The sequence below is a fragment of the Lynx rufus genome, unplaced genomic scaffold (assembly GCF_022079265.1).
Source record: "Lynx rufus isolate CCGP_SWC_20201006 ecotype Redwood Valley unplaced genomic scaffold, mLynRuf1.p SCAF_55, whole genome shotgun sequence".
Lineage (NCBI taxonomy): Eukaryota > Metazoa > Chordata > Mammalia > Carnivora > Felidae > Lynx > Lynx rufus.
Genome location: NW_025814873.1, coordinates 913670 through 932919, shown reverse-complemented (window position 1 = coordinate 932919; position 19250 = coordinate 913670). Strand labels below are relative to the sequence as shown.

General features: G+C 62.3%; 1 protein-coding gene and 1 non-coding gene across 2 annotated transcripts in view; both read left to right on the top strand.

Annotated features, from left to right (window-relative positions):
• The window catches only part of EP400 (E1A binding protein p400), a 97535-nt gene that overhangs the window by 43879 nt on the left and 34406 nt on the right, over positions 1-19250 (top strand). Inside the window, 14 exon segments of the mRNA XM_047101062.1 lie at positions 799-968; positions 1246-1420; positions 1525-1661; positions 3705-3891; positions 5389-5555; positions 6961-7130; positions 7891-8100; positions 9920-10084; positions 11576-11731; positions 13165-13259; positions 13718-13989; positions 17253-17455; positions 17769-17938; positions 19152-19250. Of these exon segments, the coding sequence (XP_046957018.1) occupies positions 799-968; positions 1246-1420; positions 1525-1661; positions 3705-3891; positions 5389-5555; positions 6961-7130; positions 7891-8100; positions 9920-10084; positions 11576-11731; positions 13165-13259; positions 13718-13989; positions 17253-17455; positions 17769-17938; positions 19152-19250 (2376 nt within the window).
• Positions 18801-18932, top strand: LOC124527827 (small nucleolar RNA SNORA49). Its single transcript, XR_006965999.1, has one exon. It is a non-coding gene; the product is annotated as a small nucleolar RNA SNORA49 (small nucleolar RNA).

Below are 19250 nucleotides of genomic sequence, written 5' to 3'. Positions count from 1 at the left end.
CTCCGTCTGTGCGGAAGGCAGATTTTGGGGTGTCAGGCGAGCCTTCTGGCGGTTCCTGATTTGGAGCCCCCTAAACGCACAGATGCCCCGTGAGGAAAGCCCCCGGGCGAACGGGCACCCTCGTGCCCGGAATCGGGGGCCGTCCCTTCCCTGCTGCCTGCACGCCCCTGAGCAGCGTAAGCCCAGCGAGAGCTCGTGCCGCGCACGCCCTGACGCGCGTGTGGTAAACACTCGCCGGGCTCTGCCGACACGCGGGCCAGCTGCCGGGACACCTGCCCTGTGCCGTCTGGCACCGGATCCTGAGTGAAAGTGTACTAGACGGCACTGTCTTTCACTGAAGCTGACACACTGCCTCGTTGTCAGACCGTGACGTTGAGTAGTAGTTACTGGAAGAGTGAGTATTCTGGGATGTATTCGCGTACCGTCGCTGGTCGTTAGCTCGTTTTTGAAAAGCCTGTGACGCAGTCAGTTGCGGTGCGGACGTGCGGACGTCCCGTGACGTTTTCCGTGCGGTGTCCCCACGGATGATGGAACAGCTGGTTTCCCTCCATGGTTCTCCGTGGTGACCCGTCTTCCGGGACCGGTTGTTAACGCCTCAGAGCAGCTTCTCGGGTTGTGTCTGCAGTACGTTCGCTCCCAGAGGAAGAGCCCGGGAGGACCTGTGCCTTGTGCCATGTGCCGTAGCGGCCGGCGGTCCGGAGGAGCGGGGTGGCGGGATGGGGCGGCGGCACGGGAGGCGCCGTGCGGGCCGTCTTCCCGCAGGGGAGGCGTGCTCGCGGCCGGGTTCTTGTGCCGCAGGAGTGGATGGAGCCCAACAGCTTCAACGTGTGCGTCGCGCCCTACAAGCACTTCTTCAGGGGCTACGCGTCCTTCACGCGGGTGCGGTGGAGGTGTCTGGTCATCGACGAGATGCAGCGCGTCAAGGGCATGACTGAGAGGCACTGGGAGGCCGTGTTCACCCTGAAGAGGTGGGACCCGCCCCCGCTCCCGCCCCAGGGTTCTGGTCGCCGTGCCGGTGACGCGAAGCAGGCCGGCGGGTGCGGTCGGCCGCACGGGGGTTCCCTTCGCCCTGATGGGCGTGTGGGGCCGCGGGTCCCGAGGCGCTCGTGTCGTCCGGTCCGTCCCCGGGGCGCGCACTTACCCGGACTCCGTGACCCCGCCGTGCCTTTCCTCTCGCGTCCTCGGGGGCGGCGAGCCCGCAGCCGGCCTGCCGGGCGAGGGCTCAGCCGTGGCCTGTGCTCGCAGCCAGCAGCGCCTGCTCCTGATGGACGCGCCGCCGCACAACACCTTCCTGGAGCTGTGGACCATGGTGCACTTCCTCATCCCCGGCGTCTCCAGGCCCTACCTGCACCCGCCGCTCAAGGCCCCGAGCGAGGAGAACCAGGACTACTACCACAAAGTGGTCATCCGCCTGCACCGGGTGGGCGCCGCGGGCCGGGGCGGGGGGGGGGGGGGGGGGGGGCGGGGGCGGCGAGGGAGACGATGGGAGGGAGACGACGCAACGTGCTCTCGTGTCTCGTCCAGGTGACCCAGCCCTTCATCCTGAGGAGGACGAAGAGGGACGTGGAGAAGCAGCTGACGAGGAAGTACGAGCACGTGCTCAAGTGCCGGCTGTCGAGCCGGCAGAAGGCCCTGTACGAGGACGTGATCCTACAGCCCGGGTGAGCGGGCGCGCGGCCTGCACCCCGTGCCCTCCCTGCTCCCCGGGCTCACGGCAGAGGCCGGCGAGGCACGCGCGCTCCGACTGGGCGGCTCAGTCTGTGACGGCCCAAGGGGACAGGTGGTGACCGGGGTGCCGCCCTGAGGCTGCACGTGCGGGTCTCGGTGGGGCTCAGGGGGCCCAGCGGGGCACGGTGTCCCCGTGAGACCGTTGTGCGCGCCACGTCCTCGTCGGCAGAGTCGTCAGGATGGCGTCTGCGTGCAGCTTGTTCTCCCAGGCTGGTTCTGGAAAACCCGAGGCCGGAACGTAAGCATGCGTTCTTGCGCCCTGGGACAAGGTCTTGGTCCCTGACGGGTGGCATCGGTGATGCTGCAGGGGAGAGGAGGAGCCGCAGAGTCCTCTTGCCCCGGCCGTGCCCCGGGGACCGGCCACCTTCTTTCGCGTCCGGCAGCTCCTCTCTCGGGTGTGACTTCGGGTTACAGACAGCGGGGTCCGTGGAGGGCGCTGTCACGCCCGCGGGGGGAGACCCGTCCTCCTCTGTGGGGCTCCCCTGGCGTTCCTTCACCGGCAGCAGACGGTGACCTCAGGACGTCTGGGCCGTGGGCGTGCTGGGCTCGCCTTGGCGGGGGCGGCGCCGGTCCTGCCCGCGGACGTGGGAGGATGGCGACTGCAGACCTGGGCTGTGGCGTGGCTCCTGCTCCTCGTAGAGCAGTGGGAAGTGACTCTTCCTCTTCGTGTCCGTGGACCTCTTTTTCCCTGAATCTGTCCAGTCACACGGGAGGCGTCGAGCACACCTGTGGCCAACCCCACTTTAGCTCCCGATGACGGACGTGCCTCGTTGCACGTTGACGCGACGGTCCGGGGTCCTCGAGCGGGCTCTGAGCTTTGCTCTGGTCACTCGGCGGCAGGCCGGGTCTCGGTTCTTGCCGTCTTCCGGTGCGCCCTCTCCTCGGCAGACCCCGTCTCCCCCTCTTTCCTGGGGGCCCTGCACACCTGCCCGTGTGAGCCTCTTCTGCTCCAGGGCTTTATTTCCGGGGTCCTGGGCCTCGCTTGTGCTTCGGCATTTTCTTCTGAGATACGTCCCTCGTACCGGCCCTCGTGTAGACAGCGGGCGCCTTACACGTTCTCCTCCCCCTCTCCAGACTCTGCTCTCCGGAGCCCGGCTTGCAGACCGTGTACCTGTCCCTGTCCCTGCCCGGCCGCTTTGCCGGGGCCCGTTTCTTTGTGGCCGAGAGCGGCTCGTGTGGGGTTCTGCTGACTTGCAGCACAGCCCGCCAGCTGGCCACGTTCTCCCGCGGCCGCTTCGGCTATCCCTTGAGGGATATATCCTTGAGCGCCCGGTCTCGTGAGGGCGTCCCCAGAGCACCTTTTGTCTAGACTTCCCTGTCCTCGGACGCAGTAGCCCATCACCCCGATGCCCATCTGGAAGTCTGGCATCCTCCCTGCCGCTCCTTGTCCCTCTGTCTTGTCGCCTCTGCTCCCGGGTCTCTGAGGACCAGCCCGCCCTCCATTCGGTCCCCACGGCTCCTTCCCACACCTCCTGGGGACACCGCGCCCTCTTCCTCGCCCTGGGGGTCTCCAGCCACTGTGTTTCCCGCACGGGCCTGGCCTGGCCTGCGGTCGGCCTGCGTGTCGGCCTTCATGGCTGCAGAGCCAGGGCTGCTGTCCCACCTGGGGGGCCCTTCCTCCCCCGGGTCGGGCGCTCTCGCCCTGGTGCCTGCCCTCGCTTTACGGCACTCGTGACTGTGGGGCGGACGCACGTCAACCGCTGCCCGTTTAGAGTGTCATTCTCCCCTGGGAGGGGTGGCTGGGACAGCTGTGTGCCCATCCGACCCTCCCTCCTGGCGCTCCGCCTCCCGGCTGGTTTCGAGGGAACGGCAAGTGGCTCTGAGAGTCCTGACTGCCTGCAGGACAGTGGGACGTGAGCGTCCCGGGGGGACTGCTCGCCCAGACCTGGCGAGGACGCGCCGGCTGTGCTCCTGCGGTCAGCAGTGTCCGCGGCGCCCACGCTGATGCCCGTGCTGGTGTTTCTCCCCGAGAGCAGGACGCAGGAGGCGCTGAAGAGCGGGCACTTCGTGGACGTGCTGAGCATCCTGCTCAGGCTGCAGCGTATCTGCAACCACCCGGGGCTGGTGGAGCCGCGGCTCCCGGAGTCGTCCTACACGGCGGGGCCCCTGCGGTACCGCTCCGCCTCCCTCGTCCTCCAGGCACTCGACGGAGACTCGCGCAAGGTCTGTGTCCGCTTGACACCCGCAGCAGGCGCCCTGTTGCGCGGCGCCGGGGCTGGGAGGTTGCTTTCGGCGCGCTCGGCCCGCGCTGGGGACTCGCCTTCCCCCGACGCACGGTCTGCGCCCTGGGTCGGCCCGGGAGGGACGAGCCCACGGCTCGACGGCTGCGGAGGAGGGGCTCCTAGCGGCCAGGAGGGGCCGTTTGCGGGGAGCTCAGGGCACCACTACGGGTGCCCGTTGGGGATGCACACTGGCGTCCCCTAGGCGCGCGCCCGTCACGCGCCGTCTCGCGCCTCGGGTGGGTCCTGTGCCCGCATGTGTGCGTTTGCGGGAACCTGGCGTTCTCCGCGTGCCCCCCACCCCACGCGCTGGCTGGGGGGCTTTGGGCTGAGTCCCCCTTGGTGGGGGGCGGGGAGGGGCGTAACCACGCCCTTCCTGTGTGCGCTGTGTGTGTGTGGGGGATCCACGGGAAGACCCTGACGCTGTGCCTGGCGTCCCAAGACGTGAGCTTGGTGTAGGTCACATTGTACCGTTTTCTCTCTCTTGTTCAGTGAGCGCTGAGGCCTGCTAGGTAGGGGCCAAGCAGTTTTCTAATTACTGAAGAGCAGTGAGCAAGACGCCAGTACCCGGTCTGCTTCCGTCTTTTGTGTCTGGCTCACTTCGCCGCGTGTACCGATTTCAGAGTTCATCTGTCTTGTGGCGCACGTCAGAATTTCCTTCCTGCTCGAGGCTGAATCGTATTCCCTCTGCAGGCGGAGCGCGGGCTGCTCACCCGCTCGTCCGTTAAGGGACACCTAGCTTACCTCCACGGTTTGCCCGCCGTGAGTCGTGTTACTGTGGATGCTCAAGGAGCGGCTTTGTGCGGACGCAGATTTTGTGTTTCTCGGGCACGCGTCTAGGTGTGCGGTTGTGGGGCCGTGTGGCTCCTCCGCGTTAACCTTTCGAGGAGCGGCCAGGCTGTTTGCACATCCCCCCGTGTGTTTGAGGGTGCGGGGGGCTCTCCGGCACCTGCTGTCCATTCCCCTTGTCGACGTCGCGATGGGCACGAGGCCGTGTTTCCTCGTTAGAGCACAGGTGAGGGGGTCTGCCCCCAGCTGGAGACTGAGGCCGTGCTCCCGCCTGTGCAACGCGTGTCTCCAGGGCTCCAGACCGAGCGGTGTGGCACGCACCCACCTCCACTTCCCCGGTGCGCATGGTTCTCTGCCCGAAGGCTCCCCTTCTCGATGAGGGCTGGCACTCACCCTGTCTGGTCTCTCTCTCTCCTCTGCTGAGTCCGTTCTGTTCCTCAGCACTGTCTTCTCCATTCCCACTGGCACTTGAGATGGTCTTAACGGCGAGGAAACTGAGGCATGCTGGGGTCCGGTGGCCCGCCTGAGCCTCGGAGTGGCTTCAGGGAGCCTCCCGGGGAGCGTGGCCGCCTGGGCCTGGCAATCCTGTTTGGGATGTGCTTGGATTCCCATCTTTCTCCTGCCTCGTGGAGCAAAACTGTTTTTTTTCTAGGAAGCGGATCTCTCTGTATTTGATCTTATCGGTCTGGAGAATAAAATGACCCGCCACGAAGCGGAACTGCTGTGTAAGAAGAAGGTGACGCGGAAACTCATGGAGGAGCTGTTCGCCGCGCCGCTCCCGTCGGGCAGGCCGGCGGCTCTCAGACTGAAGCCCAGCAGGTGTGTGGCGTGAAGCGCTGCCTCCTCACCGAAGCCCTCGCTTGGGTCCGGGCCGGCCCCCGATCAGCCGTCGGGTCGGTGATGTCCCCGCCCCCCGCTGAAGGGCCCAGCCCCATCGCCCCTCAGGATGCCTGCTGTGGGTCCACATGAGGACCCGAAGGTGGCTGGGGATGAAACAGCCACGGGATGAGGATCCTCTCACTGGGTCGCCTGCTTCTGGAAGCTGGCCTGACATCCTTAGTGTCTGTGGGGGCAGCTTGTGCACGTGGCATGCGTGGGCAGTCCGTACCCCTGGGCAGGGCAGGGCGGTGTGGCCCTTTGCTCTCCTAAGAACAACCTGGTGGCGGTTCAGCAGCATTGGGACGTGGGAGGGGACTGTGTGGAGAGGAGGTCGGGGCGGGAGGTCAGGCTGGATCTGCCCAGCGCGTGCTGTGGTGGCCGCTGTCTGGGACAGAGGGTGCACCGTGCGCAGTGTGTGGTCGGGGGGGGGGGGGGACGTGGGGGTGGGCAGAGGGCTCCGCCCCTGGCCGCGGCACAAGGACCCCTGAAGAACATCTGAGTCGATTTTGCAGGTGCCGCGTGGCTGGGAGGGGCAGGACACGTTAGATGATGAAGTGGAAGCAAGTGGTTTAAGATACGCTAAATCTAGCAAGTTGGAAATCCACGAAATCTCCTACTCGGGCGGCAGATGAGAAAGAAGCGAGAAAATAGGGAGCTTAGTGAGAAAGGGACCAGTTCTGCAAAACGGCACCTGTTCTCGTTGCCCGTGGTGCATGTGCCTCTCTGGGCACCCGGAGCCCGCCCCCCTCCGCCCCCCTCCGCCCCCTCCATCCCCCTCCGCCCCCCTCCGCCCCCCTCCCTTAAATACACGACGGGCCAGCAGAGGTGCCGTCCTCGGGGGCCAGCCCGGCTTCGTTTCGTGGCTTTCTGTTGGCTGCCTCCAGCTCTTATATTGCACAGGGGCATAAGCGTCTAGGATTTGCGTTGTTACGGTCTTCCAGGTAAAAGGGACGTAAAGAACACATCGCGTGTGGTGGCTGTGGGAGAGGTCCCCTGTTGTGGTTTCATCCCCATCGCCTCCAAGGTGCCCTTGCTGCTTCCACTGTGACCTGTGCTGCCTTGTCACTTGACTGTTGGAGGTGGCTCCCCCGAGCCCCTGCTCTGCTCACACTGCAAGCAGTAGCGTTGAGGCTTTTGAACGTTAGATGCACACGTTCACCGTGTCCCCCAGCCTCAGGGTAGACGGTGCCACTTTGTGTCCTGAGGGTGGTCGACGTCTCCCCGCCCCTGTGCTGAACTGCTCGTTCCAGCCGCACCGGGAGTGGACCCTCGCCATCTCGGGGCGGGGCAGGGGGGTGGGGCGCGGGCCCTCCATGTCTCAGCGGCACACACGCCTTCTCGCCAGGTTGTTTCAGCCAGTGCAGTACGGCCAGAAGCCCGAGGGTCGCACCGTGGCTTTCCCCAGCGTGCACCCGCCCAGGACGGCGGCTTCCGCCGCGGCCACCGCCGCTCCGCAGGGCCACGTGCGAGGACGGCCACCGATTGCTACGTTCTCTGCAAATCCGGATGCGAAAGGTAGGCCTCGTGTGCTGGTGCGCCCTCGGTGAGACCGCGGCTCTCTGTGGATGTGCTTCCTCGGCTTCCCCTGCCCCTCTGCATGGGAGGCCGTGGCTCTGGACGGGAACGGGCCGCCTGCTTCCGCTCTGCGGAGGACCTCGCGTAGCTCGCTCGTGACTTTCAGGCTTTTTGGTTTGTTGAAACTGGAGTTTCTCCCCCGCAACCCCCCCCCCCCCCAACCCCGAACAAGACATCGCGGTGTCAGTCAAGTCACTGTGGGCGTGCTGACGCGGATGTGCCCTGGAGAAGGCTCTCAGCCATGCGGGGAAGCGTGGGTCCAGGGTTGTGTGTGACACCTCAAGAAGGCCGCTCGTGTTCGGGGTCGCTTCCGTGGCCCGACTGTCGCCGTAAAGAAGGGGCGGGTCGGCTGGCAGGAGGCGACTGTCGGTGTTGCAGCTGTAGTCACTGGGTCCTCAGCGTCCGGCCAGGGCTCCCGGCTGCACTCGTGCTGGGGTGGGGAGGGGTGGGCTCCTGCGGGACCAGCCGACCCCCGGCACCCCGTGTCCTGTGGCAGCAGACCTCGGCAACCAGCGCACAGCGGACACAAAGTTAGGGTTCTCTCACCCCGTAGGCCGCACCCTGCCCTCTCTGCAGGGAGGGTTTCTCCCTCCAGAGACGGTAGATGTTTGCTTTGCTCCTTCGAGACTCGGGTTTGAAAACACTGCGTTTCGTGAAGAACCTCTAACGGCTTTGCACAAACCAACCTTATCGATTGCAGTGGCGGCAGCCCCGTTTCAGACCTCCCAGGCCTCCGCCGGCGCGCCGAGACCGCCCGCCTCGACCTCCAGCGCAGCACCTAGCGCGGCCCATCCTGCGAAACCGCGGGCCCCGCCCCCGCCCCCGCCCCAGGCCCCCCCGCACCCGGCCGGGCAGAGCGCGCTGCCTCCGGGGCTGGTCCTCACCTCACAGGCCCAGGCGCGCCTGCCCAGTAAGTGGCCTCGCCCTTCCCGTCCCGCCGCGTCCGGTCAGCGTGTGTCAGGAGCCTTGCCGTCCCCTCTGTCTCCCTGACCCCGTGCCCGGGTGCTGCCTTTCTCGCCACGCTGTCGTTTCTGGCCCTGAGTGTGCGGGGCCCGCGTCCAGGGCCCGGGCCTCCCCCATCCTTTTGCCCGACCCCCCTGCCCCCCTTCCCCCCCGTCCCCCCACCCCCACCCCCCACCGGGTGTCGGCTCTGCTTCCGTCCTGCGCGTGCTCTGCTGCTGTGCCAGTGGCCCCGCTCCTGCTCCGCACCGGCCGGGGGCTCGCTCCCTCGGCCGCAGGGCTCAGCCCGTGAAGCGGGTGGCACCAGAGCGACAGCACGGAGGGCACTGGTGGCGGTTGCCGAAAACCAGCCTGGTTTTTACTCTCGCTTAGTGTCACCTTGAAGCCTGGCGTGAGTTACTGCTCAGCTGAGGCATCTTGTAATGATTTGGTGATGGAAATGTCACGATGTTACTTAATTTCCTTAGAACGGTTTATCGTGATCGGTGTCGTTAACCCATTTCCAAACCTTGCACGTGTTCCTGCTCATTGTGCTGTGGGACACGTCCTAACTGAGACAGTCGTAGGCATCATCGTTTCTCACATGCCCCGTGAGCACTTGGTGTGTGGGTGCAGCCAGTGTCGAGACCTCTCTGGGAAGCTGGGCGAGGGCACGTCGTGAGGAGACCCCCCAGTTCAGCTAGTCCCTCGTGACGAGGCCTCGTTCCGCTGCCAGCACATAGAGCGGCTGTCTTGGCGAGCTGCCTGAGGGAGGGACATTCCTGTTTGTCGGGGCCAGGCGTGCGGGGGGCCGTGCCACAGGAGCTGAGCTCGGGCAGAGTCCCCCGCCGCCCTCCTCTTTGCACGGAGCAGGGCCGGGCATCCTGTCCACACACACTTCTCCGCGCCTCCTCCTGTCCCTCCTCTTCGCTGCTTTCCGGGGGCGGGACGTTCTCCTCCTCTTCCGCTAACTGTTCTCTGTACGGTGTCGCTAATCGTTCTGCCGTGGGCTTCCTTGGGGGCAGCGGTTAGTGTCCATCATCGACCACTGGGGGTCGGAGCCCCGTGCGCCCCGTGCCCGTTCACAGCCCGAGGGCAGCACCTCCCTCAGTTGGGTGCACAGGACTCTGTCCGAGTTACGTTTTCAGAGCCCGTGTTCTAAGCAGTGTCGAGTCTGGCATTTTTCAGTCAACGTTCTGGATCGAATCCTACAGTCTAGTTCCAGTGAGCGTGAAGCTTTATACTTAACGCTACATTTGTGCGACGTATGTATGTCCTCAGATGCATTCCCCAGTCGTGCAAACGTTGTGGGTGTCCCGGAAGCTAGTTACCAGCTCTCTTACGCTTGCAGGGGCGCAGTCGTGTGCCGCTGTGGACTGAATCAGACACATCCTTCTTCACGTTTTGAAAGTTCTCTGAAGAGGTTGATGTTAGAGTTTCAAAGCGTGTTACGAGTAGATTTCTGCCATATTTGACGTTTGCTGCTCTTTGGTTGGTTACGGAGAAAAGTAAAATATTTCTCAGTAGTTTCATTATTATGTTAATATCTGATAATTTAAAATCTCTACCAGTTATAATTAAATAAGTTAACCATCAAGATCCAACGTTAATTTTAACTTCTGTTTTCTATAAAAATATTTTCTGAAAGCGTTAGAAAGCAATACATAAGAGACATTTCTGTGACACTTCAGTGAACCACAGACGGTGGTTCTAGACCACAAGCGGTCGTCAGTGGAAGAGTTGCAAGTTTCCCAGAGGCTTTAATCCCCTTTTCCTCTGCATTTCCGCAGGTGGGGAGGTGGTCAAAATAGCGCAGCTGGCGTCCCTGGCGGGACCGCAGAGCCGAGTTGCCCAGCCAGAGACCCCCGTGACGCTGCAGTTCCAAGGGAACAAGTTCACCTTGTCGCATAGCCAGCTGCGGCAGCTCACGGCCGGCCAGCCCCTGCAGCTGCAAGGTAAGGGCCAGCTGCCCGTGGTGACCGCAGACAGCTCTCCTGTCAGCCCGGGCCCCCCCTCCCGTCCCCGACTGCCGCTGGGACTCGGAGGAGCTCACGTCCGACACTGTAGACGGCCTTCGTGAGTCCTCCGTTGTGGGGTGTTCAGGGCACTGGCCGGGTAACACCAAAGCACGTGCTTGCCTGGAGTTGAGGCACGCTCTGTCGCTGATCTGGGTTTTTTTTTGGAGGGGGGATTTGTTTTTGTCATTGTTTTTTTGATAAAATACGCTCTTTGGAAATGTTCCCTCTTGCTTTGTTTTTGTTTTTTTTTTTTTTTTTTTTACACTTATATTACCATTTTTTAAGTAAGTTCTACGCCCAACGTGGGCCTTGAACTCACGACCCTGAGATCAAGAGTCGCATGCGCTACTGACTGAGCCAGCCAGGTGCCCCAAATAGTCCCTATTTTAAAAATCAAAATGAAAATATCTGTTACTTTCTAATTTTGGCATGAAATAAATCGTCCTGATGCCACCAAAGAACTAGCAATTTACGTAGAAGTTACCTTCTTTCACATACAGGTTTTATGGCATTGACTCCCAGACCAAAGCCCCCCAGGCCCTTGTCTGAACGGACGTGTTCCTATGGTAACTTCTCCGTGCAGAGGACGGGGGGTGTAGTCTGAGGGGCACGCGAGGATTAGCCCGAAATGACCACGTGGCAGCAGCTCAGAGTCTGAGTCCCCCTTGCCTGTGGGTCTCGGCCACAGGTGGCGCCTGCAGCGGCCTCCTGGGACGAGGTGACCCTTGTCAGCCAGGGTTGGGGCGCTCCGTATGGGCGCTGGATGGTCAGGCGCGGGTTGGCAGAGCGGAGCCCCAGGAAGCCTGCAGCAAAGACGCCGCTTGATTGGGCTTCGTTCGCTCTTCCTTCGGTTTTCCGGCCAGAAGGGCAAGGCTATCTGGCAACGCCTCCAGCGTGTTGGAGCACAACGTGGGGCCGCGCCTCCAGAGTAAAAGACGTCAGAAAGAGTCACACAAAAGGCCGGGTGCGGCAAGCCCCTTAACCAGTGAGGAGAGCCGCGGCATTTGGGCCAGAAACCGTTTCTAGCGGTTTCTTCATCGCGCTTTCCGGACTGGCAAGCACCAGCGTGGGATCCGGGGGCTGGGGCTCGCCCCGTGAGTCGTGTGGGTCCTCAGGCTGGTGGGACACACCTTCGTGGACACCTGTTGCACCGCTGCAAGTCAGGAGCCGCATAGATGAGAGGGGCGTTTTCTTGACTTTGAGCAAAAGCGACTTTGCTCCATCTGGTGTTCATTCGTCGTAAATGAGATGTTCTCGTTGTTTCTCTAGTAACTAAACTCTGCGTTGCCTTGTTGGGAGTAAATCTGATTTTGGATTCAGTGTTTTGCTTCATTTGTTCCCCCGTGTTTGGAAGTGAGCGTGGCTGGGAGGGAGAGGCGTGCACGGCCTGCGGCTGACGCCTCCCGCCGTCCGTGTGATTGATTGCAGGCAGCGTCCTCCAGATCGTATCCGCCCCCGGCCAGTCCTACCTGCGGCCTCCAGGCCCCGTGGTGATGCAGACCATGTCTCAGGCGGGCGCCCTCAACGCCCTGGGAAGCAAGCCCCCTGCGGGCGGCCCGGGCCCTGCACCCGTGACACCGCCAGGTAGGGTGCTCGGAGCGGGAAGACTTGGCTTCCGGAGCTTCTTTCTGTGCGACTGTGCTTGCAAGGTAACCGGAAGGTGTCTGTGGTTTCCGCCTGTGGCGCCTCCGAGCCCGAGTCCGCTGGTGAGCGTCTCCGGTTTCCACAGACAGGCCGCCAGCAGCCTGGGTTGTTTTCCTGCTCTTTCCCCGCACAGCTGTCTGTGGAGTATGACCAGTCTCCACTCAACCTCAGATTTTTTCTTTCTGTTCTAACGAGAGGCTTGGAATCATGAGAAATTTTGCCTGTCAACGTCACAAGTACGTTTAGTGAACATGCTTGAATTTCCCCTGGGACCGGTGATGGACCAGGATTCAGGCCCTTCTCTGCCTGGCCTGTCCTTGGCCTGCTTCCCCCCAGGGTCCTGCTGTCCTGGACATACTCATCTTCCTGTGGTCTGAGGCGGCCGAGCAGGCAGTCCGGCAGGGACCCCTCCCAACCCGTGGCCCTTGTCCCCTGCTCAGCCCCGGTCTCTGTGTTGTCTGTGCCGAGACTGGGTGGGGCCTCTGTCCCTGCTCCCTGTCAGGCCCCGTAGTGGGGTCTGGAGGAGACCGCGGGGCTGGTGGCATTTGCACATCCCCGCCGCGGCAGGTGTCCCCACCTGTGGCTGGTGCTGTTTCCCAGGCCTCCCTCGCCTTCCAGAACTCGCTCCTGTCCCCTGTCCCCACAGGGCAGTCGCCCCCACCACACTCTTGTGCCCAGTGCCTGCCCCTGCCCCGTCCCCTGAAGTGGCTTTTTTCTTTTTTTTTTTTTAGTTTTTTTTTTTTTTTAAGGTTTTATTTGAGAGAGAGGGAAACAGAGTGTAAGTAGGGGGGGAGGGGCAGAGAGAGAGGGAGGCACAGAATCCAAAGCAGGTTCCAGGCTCTGAGCTGTCAGCACAGAGCCCAATGTGGGGCTCGAACCCGAGAACCGTGAGGTCATGACCCGAGCCAAAGTCAGACACTTAACCGACTGAGCCACCCAGGCGCCCCAAGGTGGCTGTCTTATCCCAGGTCTCTGTCAGTCTTCAGTGCCCCCCGTGCAAAGTCCCTGTCGGGATGTGCCGCGTGGCCTGGCTGACGGGGGCGGGCTGGTGGGGCGCAGATCCATCCAGCCTCAGTTTGGAGAGACAGGGTGGTGCTGGCTCCCTGCCGGGGGGCATGCAGGTGAGCAGAGTCCCAGGGGACGCGTGCATCGTCACAGTGAGGATGACCACGGGTCTCCAGTGTGGGTGCCGCCTCTGGACACCCTGGGGGCTCTCCACACCATGCCGTTCAGCTCAGACGGGGACCAGAGAGTGGGGGCTTTGCTGACGGCCCCAGAGGATGTGACACACTGCATAGAGCGAGCTGCTGGGGGAGGGGGTCCGCAGAGCCACCGGGAGCTCTGTTTTCCAACCCGTCCCTCTTGCTTTGCAGTTGGTGCACCTGGGCGAGTGGCAGTCAACCCCCTGGCCACAGGAGAACCTGGCATGGCCTCAAAAGCGGCCTCCCCCGTCGGAGGGCCGGCCCAGGTACGGCGGGGCGGCTGGCGCCCGTGCTACGTGGCTGCCCGCGGGCCCCTCTTCGCGCGGAAGTCGTTTCTCAGAAGCTACTTGGGGGGTGGGGGGGAGGCATGGTTTTTAACAGCGTCATCGGTATACGTGCCTTCGAAAGCACATCGTCTCTCGATTTCAGAACTTGATTTTATAAATACGTTTCGTAACAGATGAAACTGGGTCTTGTGATTCCAGAAATCACATTTCACGTTTTTCATGCTCCTCTGTCCGTCTTCTGGGCGTCAGAAATGCTCACCACGTTGGAGGAGAAGTGCACCCATCGGTTCTGCCTCCTTGCTGTTGCTTTTTGCCGCAGGATGGGCCGTGGGCGTCTCCGAGGACTGGCGTGCGGGAGGGATGCCGCAGGGCTTGGTGAGACCAGGCACCAGGCTTGCTGCTCTTCAGTGGCCGTTTTCGCCCTGTTTCCCATAAAGGAGGAGAAGACCAGACTTCTGAAGGAGCGACTGGACCAGATCTACTTGGTCAACGAGCGACGCTGCTCTCGAGCTCCCGTCTACGGCAGAGATCTGTTGCGGATTTGTTCTGTGGTCGGCGGAGAACAGGCACCTTGGCTCAGGGCTTCTGACAGCGGTCACCAGAAAGGGGTCGGGCCGGCCAGCGGTCACTCCTCACCCTCAAGCGGTCAGAGGGACCTGGTTTTGACACTGACCCAACGGCAAGCCTGCCTGCAGGACGTCATCGACAGGTGGGGCGACCTCTGTGTATGCTTGCAGTCTGCTCCCCGAGACGGGCTTCCCAAGTGCCCCCAGCGGAGCGTGTCTGCCCCTCCCCACCCCCCGTCTCCCCACTTCGTGGCTATTGGTTTCTCCACGAACTGTCCCTCGGAAAGTCTGTTGAGAAATCATTTCCGGGGTCTCTGGCTCCGACATCAGTCTGTCTCTTCACCTTACGGGAAGGTGTGTGTCCTCGGGGTGCTCTCTTCTCCCTTGGGTTCCAGGCCTGTCCCCAGGGCAGCGTCCGGGTCGACGTGGGCTGGCCTGGGTGCAGAGCCACAGCACCGACCACAGCCCGGCCGTGGGGGGGACCGTCCACTGTGGCAGTGAGGAGTTTTCTCTGTTGTGCTCCCTTACGTAACATTTTACTCAAAAGCCACGTGGAAAATGTAACGTTGCTTGACAGGAAGTGTGTGTTTGAGATTGAAACTCAGAAAAAGAGCCATAGAAGAGAAAACCATCACCCGCTGCTGTGTGCACGGCCCCCTGGCCCCAGCCCGCAACTCCGCTTCCTCCGCAGCCAGCAGGGGGGCTCGGCCCATTTGCGCTCCATCCCCTGCTTTGAGTGCGTGTCCGGTCCCACCCGGGCGCGAGTCTTCTCTCCCTCCCGTTCTGTCTGTGGGGCCGGGCGCAGGCCTCATGGTCACCGCGTGTTTCCAGCGGGGACGCGGTGACCTCCAGCAGCCTGGCTCGGGTGGGCCGTGCGGTCTCTCACCGCCCTGAAACCCCCTGTGCTCTGCCTGTCCGCCCCTCCCCTCAGAGCCCGCCGGCCCCTTGGCGGCCCCCGCCCTGCGTCCAGCAGCGGTGAGCGACCGCCCCGCTGCCCCCGTCCTCGTCACACTTCCGTGGCCGGCGTAGTGGGCTCGGGTCGCTCTGACGGGCGTGCGGTGGCGTCTCACAGGGGCCGTAATCTGCGCTTCCCTGAGGACGTGCGACACGGAGCCTCTCTTCGTGGCTTTCTGCCGCGTTCTGCGGAGAGGTGTCCGTTGAGGTCTTTGGCCCATCTGGTAAACGGGTTGCTCATCTTCTCGTTGTGTTTTAAGAGTTGTGTGTGTGTTAGGACCGCAGTCCTTCATCAGCCGTGTCTCTCACGGACATCTTGTCTACGGCTCGTCTCCTCGTGACGCTGGCTTTCGCAGGGCAGACTGTTTGGTTTTAGCGGAGCCCAGCTGTGTCTCCTCTCGTGGTCATGCCTTTGGGGTTGGACCTGCAAAGTCCTGGCCAGCCCCGGTCACCCGGGCTCCCCCTGCGTCGTTCTGCAGGGGCATCCCTGTCTGCGTCTCCTATTTACATCTACAGTCGGAGCTGAGCGAGTGCCAGTGAAGGGACTGGGTCTGTGTCTAGATTCAGTCTTCCCCAACCCGCACACCTGCAGTCCTGTGTTGTGGAAAGTCTTAAGATGCACACGAGCTAAAGAACGCAGCGAGCCCTGTGCTCCCAGAGCCCGTCCTCGGCAGCTGTCAGCGTCTGCCCAGTCTCAAGTCACCCGTCTGCTGCCCCGGAGCAAGGCCGTCCTGAGACAGGTTCCAGACAAACATGGTTTTGTCGCGCTCTGAAAGCAACACGGTCGCCTGATCACAGCTAAAAAGGGAGCCGTTCCTGATGTTATTAAGTGCGTATTGAGCCTTCTCATTTTTGGTTGTCTCCTAAGTCCTGTCTGTGTAGTTCAAGTCCGAATCTTGGCAGGGAGGTGCTCAGCGGTCAACAACTCTCTCTCTCTCGTGTGTCTTCCTTTTTTTTTTTTTTTTTAATTTTTTGTTTAACGTTTATTCATTTTTGAGAGAGAGACAGAGCATGAGTCGGGGAGGGGCAGAGGGAGAGGGAGACACAGAATCCTAAGAAGGCTCCAGGCTCCGAGCTGTCAGCACAGAGCCCGACGCGGGCTCAGACTCACAAACTGCGAGATCGTGACCTGGGCCGAAGTCGGACACTCAACCGAATGAGCCACCCAGGTGCTCCTGTCGTGTGTCTTCTGATCGGGTTCTGCCGCTTCCTCTTCTCTTTCCCCCCGCCGTGGACTGTTGGTTGAGGAGACCTGGGGGTTTGCCCTGTAGGACTAAGCACAGTCTACACCACAGGCGATGGTTCCTCGAGGTGTAACTGGGCGTGTTACTTTGTTCTCTGTCTCGTCTGTAAATTGCTCGATCCAGAGGCTTGATCAAGTGTACGTGGGTTGTTGCTTTGGGGGTTTTGTTTGTGAGAACGGGAGTGACCGTGAGTCCCGTTAGGAAACACGGGGTGTGCGATGCGTGTGTTTGCACACGGCTGTTGCTTGTTCCAGCAGCTTCGTCGCGAGAAGGTCTTTGCTCCATTGGGAGTGCTCAGGGGACTGTGCTGGCCTCTCTGGAGGTTCCGTCCTGTCCTCAGCACCGTGGTGGCATCCTCTCCATCCCTGTGGCTTTGCAGTGAGACTTGGTGTTGGGAGGCGTCCCTCCTCCAGCTTTGTTCTTGTTTGGTGTCGTGCGGGCTCTTCTGGTCGCTGCGTGCCCACGCTGACCTGGGGCCCACGGTGCGGGCTGTCTGCAGACTGGCTGGCTGAGGTTTGCTTTGGGATCGCGCTGAGCCTTTAGGTCAGGAGCAGATGTGCTAGTCCTGTGGGCTCTTCCGACCGATGAACATGGAATTGCTTTCCGTTGTTTTAGCTCTTTGATTTTGTCCATCAGGGTTTTGTTGACGGGTGGCATTTTTGTTTACACACACTTGGTGGCAAGTCCGGGACATTCATCTGGAGCTGCCCTCCCGGCGCGGGTGGCCTCCGGAAGCCGGAGGGGTGGCACGTGGCTGCTCTCTGCAGGGCCCTCTTCCTGCTGCGTCTGGCTTCCCTCCTGGTGGCACGGTGGCTCTACGGGCTCTGGGGGTCCCATCCCCTCCCCCAGCCATCCAGGAGACATGGCACCTGCATCCCCAGATGGACACGTGCACTTCGTAGAGAATGGGCCGTCCCTGTTCCTGCTCCTGCGACCTCGGGGTGCCCTGCACCGCTTGTTTCCGTCCCGGGGGCCCTCATTGGCCGGCACTGGAGGGACCCGCTCCCATGGTTGCTGTGACGGGTGGTGTGGGCCAGCAGCCATGTCACCCCCGTGGGGACTACAATTAGGCACACTGGCTTCTCTGGCAACTCACTCTTAGAAGGTTCTGCCCACTTCCTTCTTGAGCCTTTGCGTCCTGAGACAGGTGCTGCCCGGTAGGGACGCTGTGGGCACCACGTGTGATGCGTGTACTTTCTGCTTCTCAGGGTGGTGTGTGTGATCCCTCCGGTGGTGGCCGCGCCCCCCTCCTTGTGGGTGGCGAGGCCGCCGTCCCTCTACAGCCACAGGATGAGGGTCCTGAGGCACTGCCTGCGAGAGCACACGGCTCCCTACGCACAGCAGCTGCAGCGCATGACGGCCCTGCGCTCCCTGCGGTTTCCCGAGCTGAGATTGGTGCAGTTTGACTCAGGTACGAGAAGGCTCCCTTTTGCTCTGCTCCTTGGTTTCGGTTTCGGTTGCGTTTATTTTAAGAGCGTGTGTGAGCGAGTGGGGGAGGGCGGTGAGGGTGGGTGGCGGGAGGAGAGAGAGTCTCCAGCAGGCTCCACAGGCAGTGCAGAGCCCAGCGCGGGGCTCGATCTCACCAGCTTGAGATCGTAACCTGAGTGGAGATCGAGAGTCGGACGCTCCTCCGACCGAGCTGCCGAGGCGCCCCAGCTCTGTTCGTGAGGTGGGGTTCCCTTGCCCTGGGTCGTGAGAGACTCTTGATGGCGTTAATTTCACAGGCAAGCTGGAAGCTTTAGCCATCTTACTTCAGAAGTTGAAATCCGAAGGACGTCGAGTGCTGATCTTGTCGCAGATGGTTCTCATGTTGGACATTTTGGAAATGTTCTTGAACTTCCATTATCTCACCTATATCAGAATCGATGAAAACGCCAACAGTGAGCAGCGGCAGGTAAGGAAGAAAAGATCTTCTCTGTTATAGCTGATGCTTCAGCGTCGTTAACCAGTTTCGCCAGTCTCCGCCCTGGTTTCTCAGAGCCGTGGCGGCCCTTTAGTAGGTCTTTGGCACGTACACACCGTTACTGGGCGTGTGCGGCCCGCTCGCTGTCTCAGTGTCAGGACAGGCGGCCTGCGGTCACGAGGAGTGGGTTGGTGGGCTCCAGGAAGCGGGGGCGTGGAGGTGCGGGCGCAGTCCCGACGCGGCGCACCCAGCGAGCGCCGTCTCGCGCGGCGTGCCCCTCCGTTACTCGCCAGGTCGGCTAAGCGTGTGTTGCTACAGCGGGCGCAGTGAGACAGACGTGCTCGCGCGCTCCCGGCGGGCGTGAGGCCGCGCGGCTCTGTAGGAGACGGGTCGACAGTGTGGGCGTGCGCCTGCCCGGGTAATTCCGGGTGGAGGGCTCAGCCCTTCGGCGCCTCACTCCCCTCCAGAGCGACACGCGCGTCCAGCCGTGCGATGGGTCGGCAGGTCGCGTGTGTGCCGTGGTGCTTGGTGGTGTCGTGAGCACGTGCTGTCCCCCGTGGGTTGGACGACCAGGTCGTCATCGGAGCGTTCGGAACGGGAGTCGGGAGCACGGGAGAACGTTCCCGAGCGCCGGAAGGCCTGCCGCCGGATCGTGGAACGTGTCGGCCTCTTCGCGTGCTCCCGCACCCACGGGACTTTCTGCCCGTGCGCACGCTCGCTGAGGAGGGCCTAGGAGGAGACGCGGCGCGGTGTTAACCGACAAGGTTTTCTGGCAGCGATGTCACAGGTCACACGTGGAATCTCTGGGAAGAAGAGGGGTCCCCGTGGTGGTCTCTCTGGGCCTGTCTCCCCGCTCCCTCAGCCTTACTCCGGAGCCTTTTGCCGTGAAGTGCTCCGGCATTGCCTGAGGGTACAGGACCGAGCACACGTCCCCTCCCCAGGAAGACTCTGTGTTCTCGTGGGGCCCACGGGTTGAGCTGACAGTGCCCGTCAGGTAGAGTCAGACATCTTCCTTTTCGTAAAAAAGCGAGGCTCGGTGTCCCGTGAGGAGTGTGCGGAGAGGTTTGTGGTGAGCGGTGGCCGCATGCACGTGGCAGGAGCCGGGACGACCGGACGCTGGCTTCTAGCCGGCCGATGTCAGAGCGCGCCCACGGCATCCGGCGTTTGCCGGGGGGGCTGACCCCAACATCTCACTTCATCTCAGGAACTGATGAGGAGTTTCAACAGAGACAGGCGGATTTTCTGTGCCATTCTGTCGACTCACAGCCGCGCCACAGGCGTGAGCCTGGTGGAGGCCGACGCG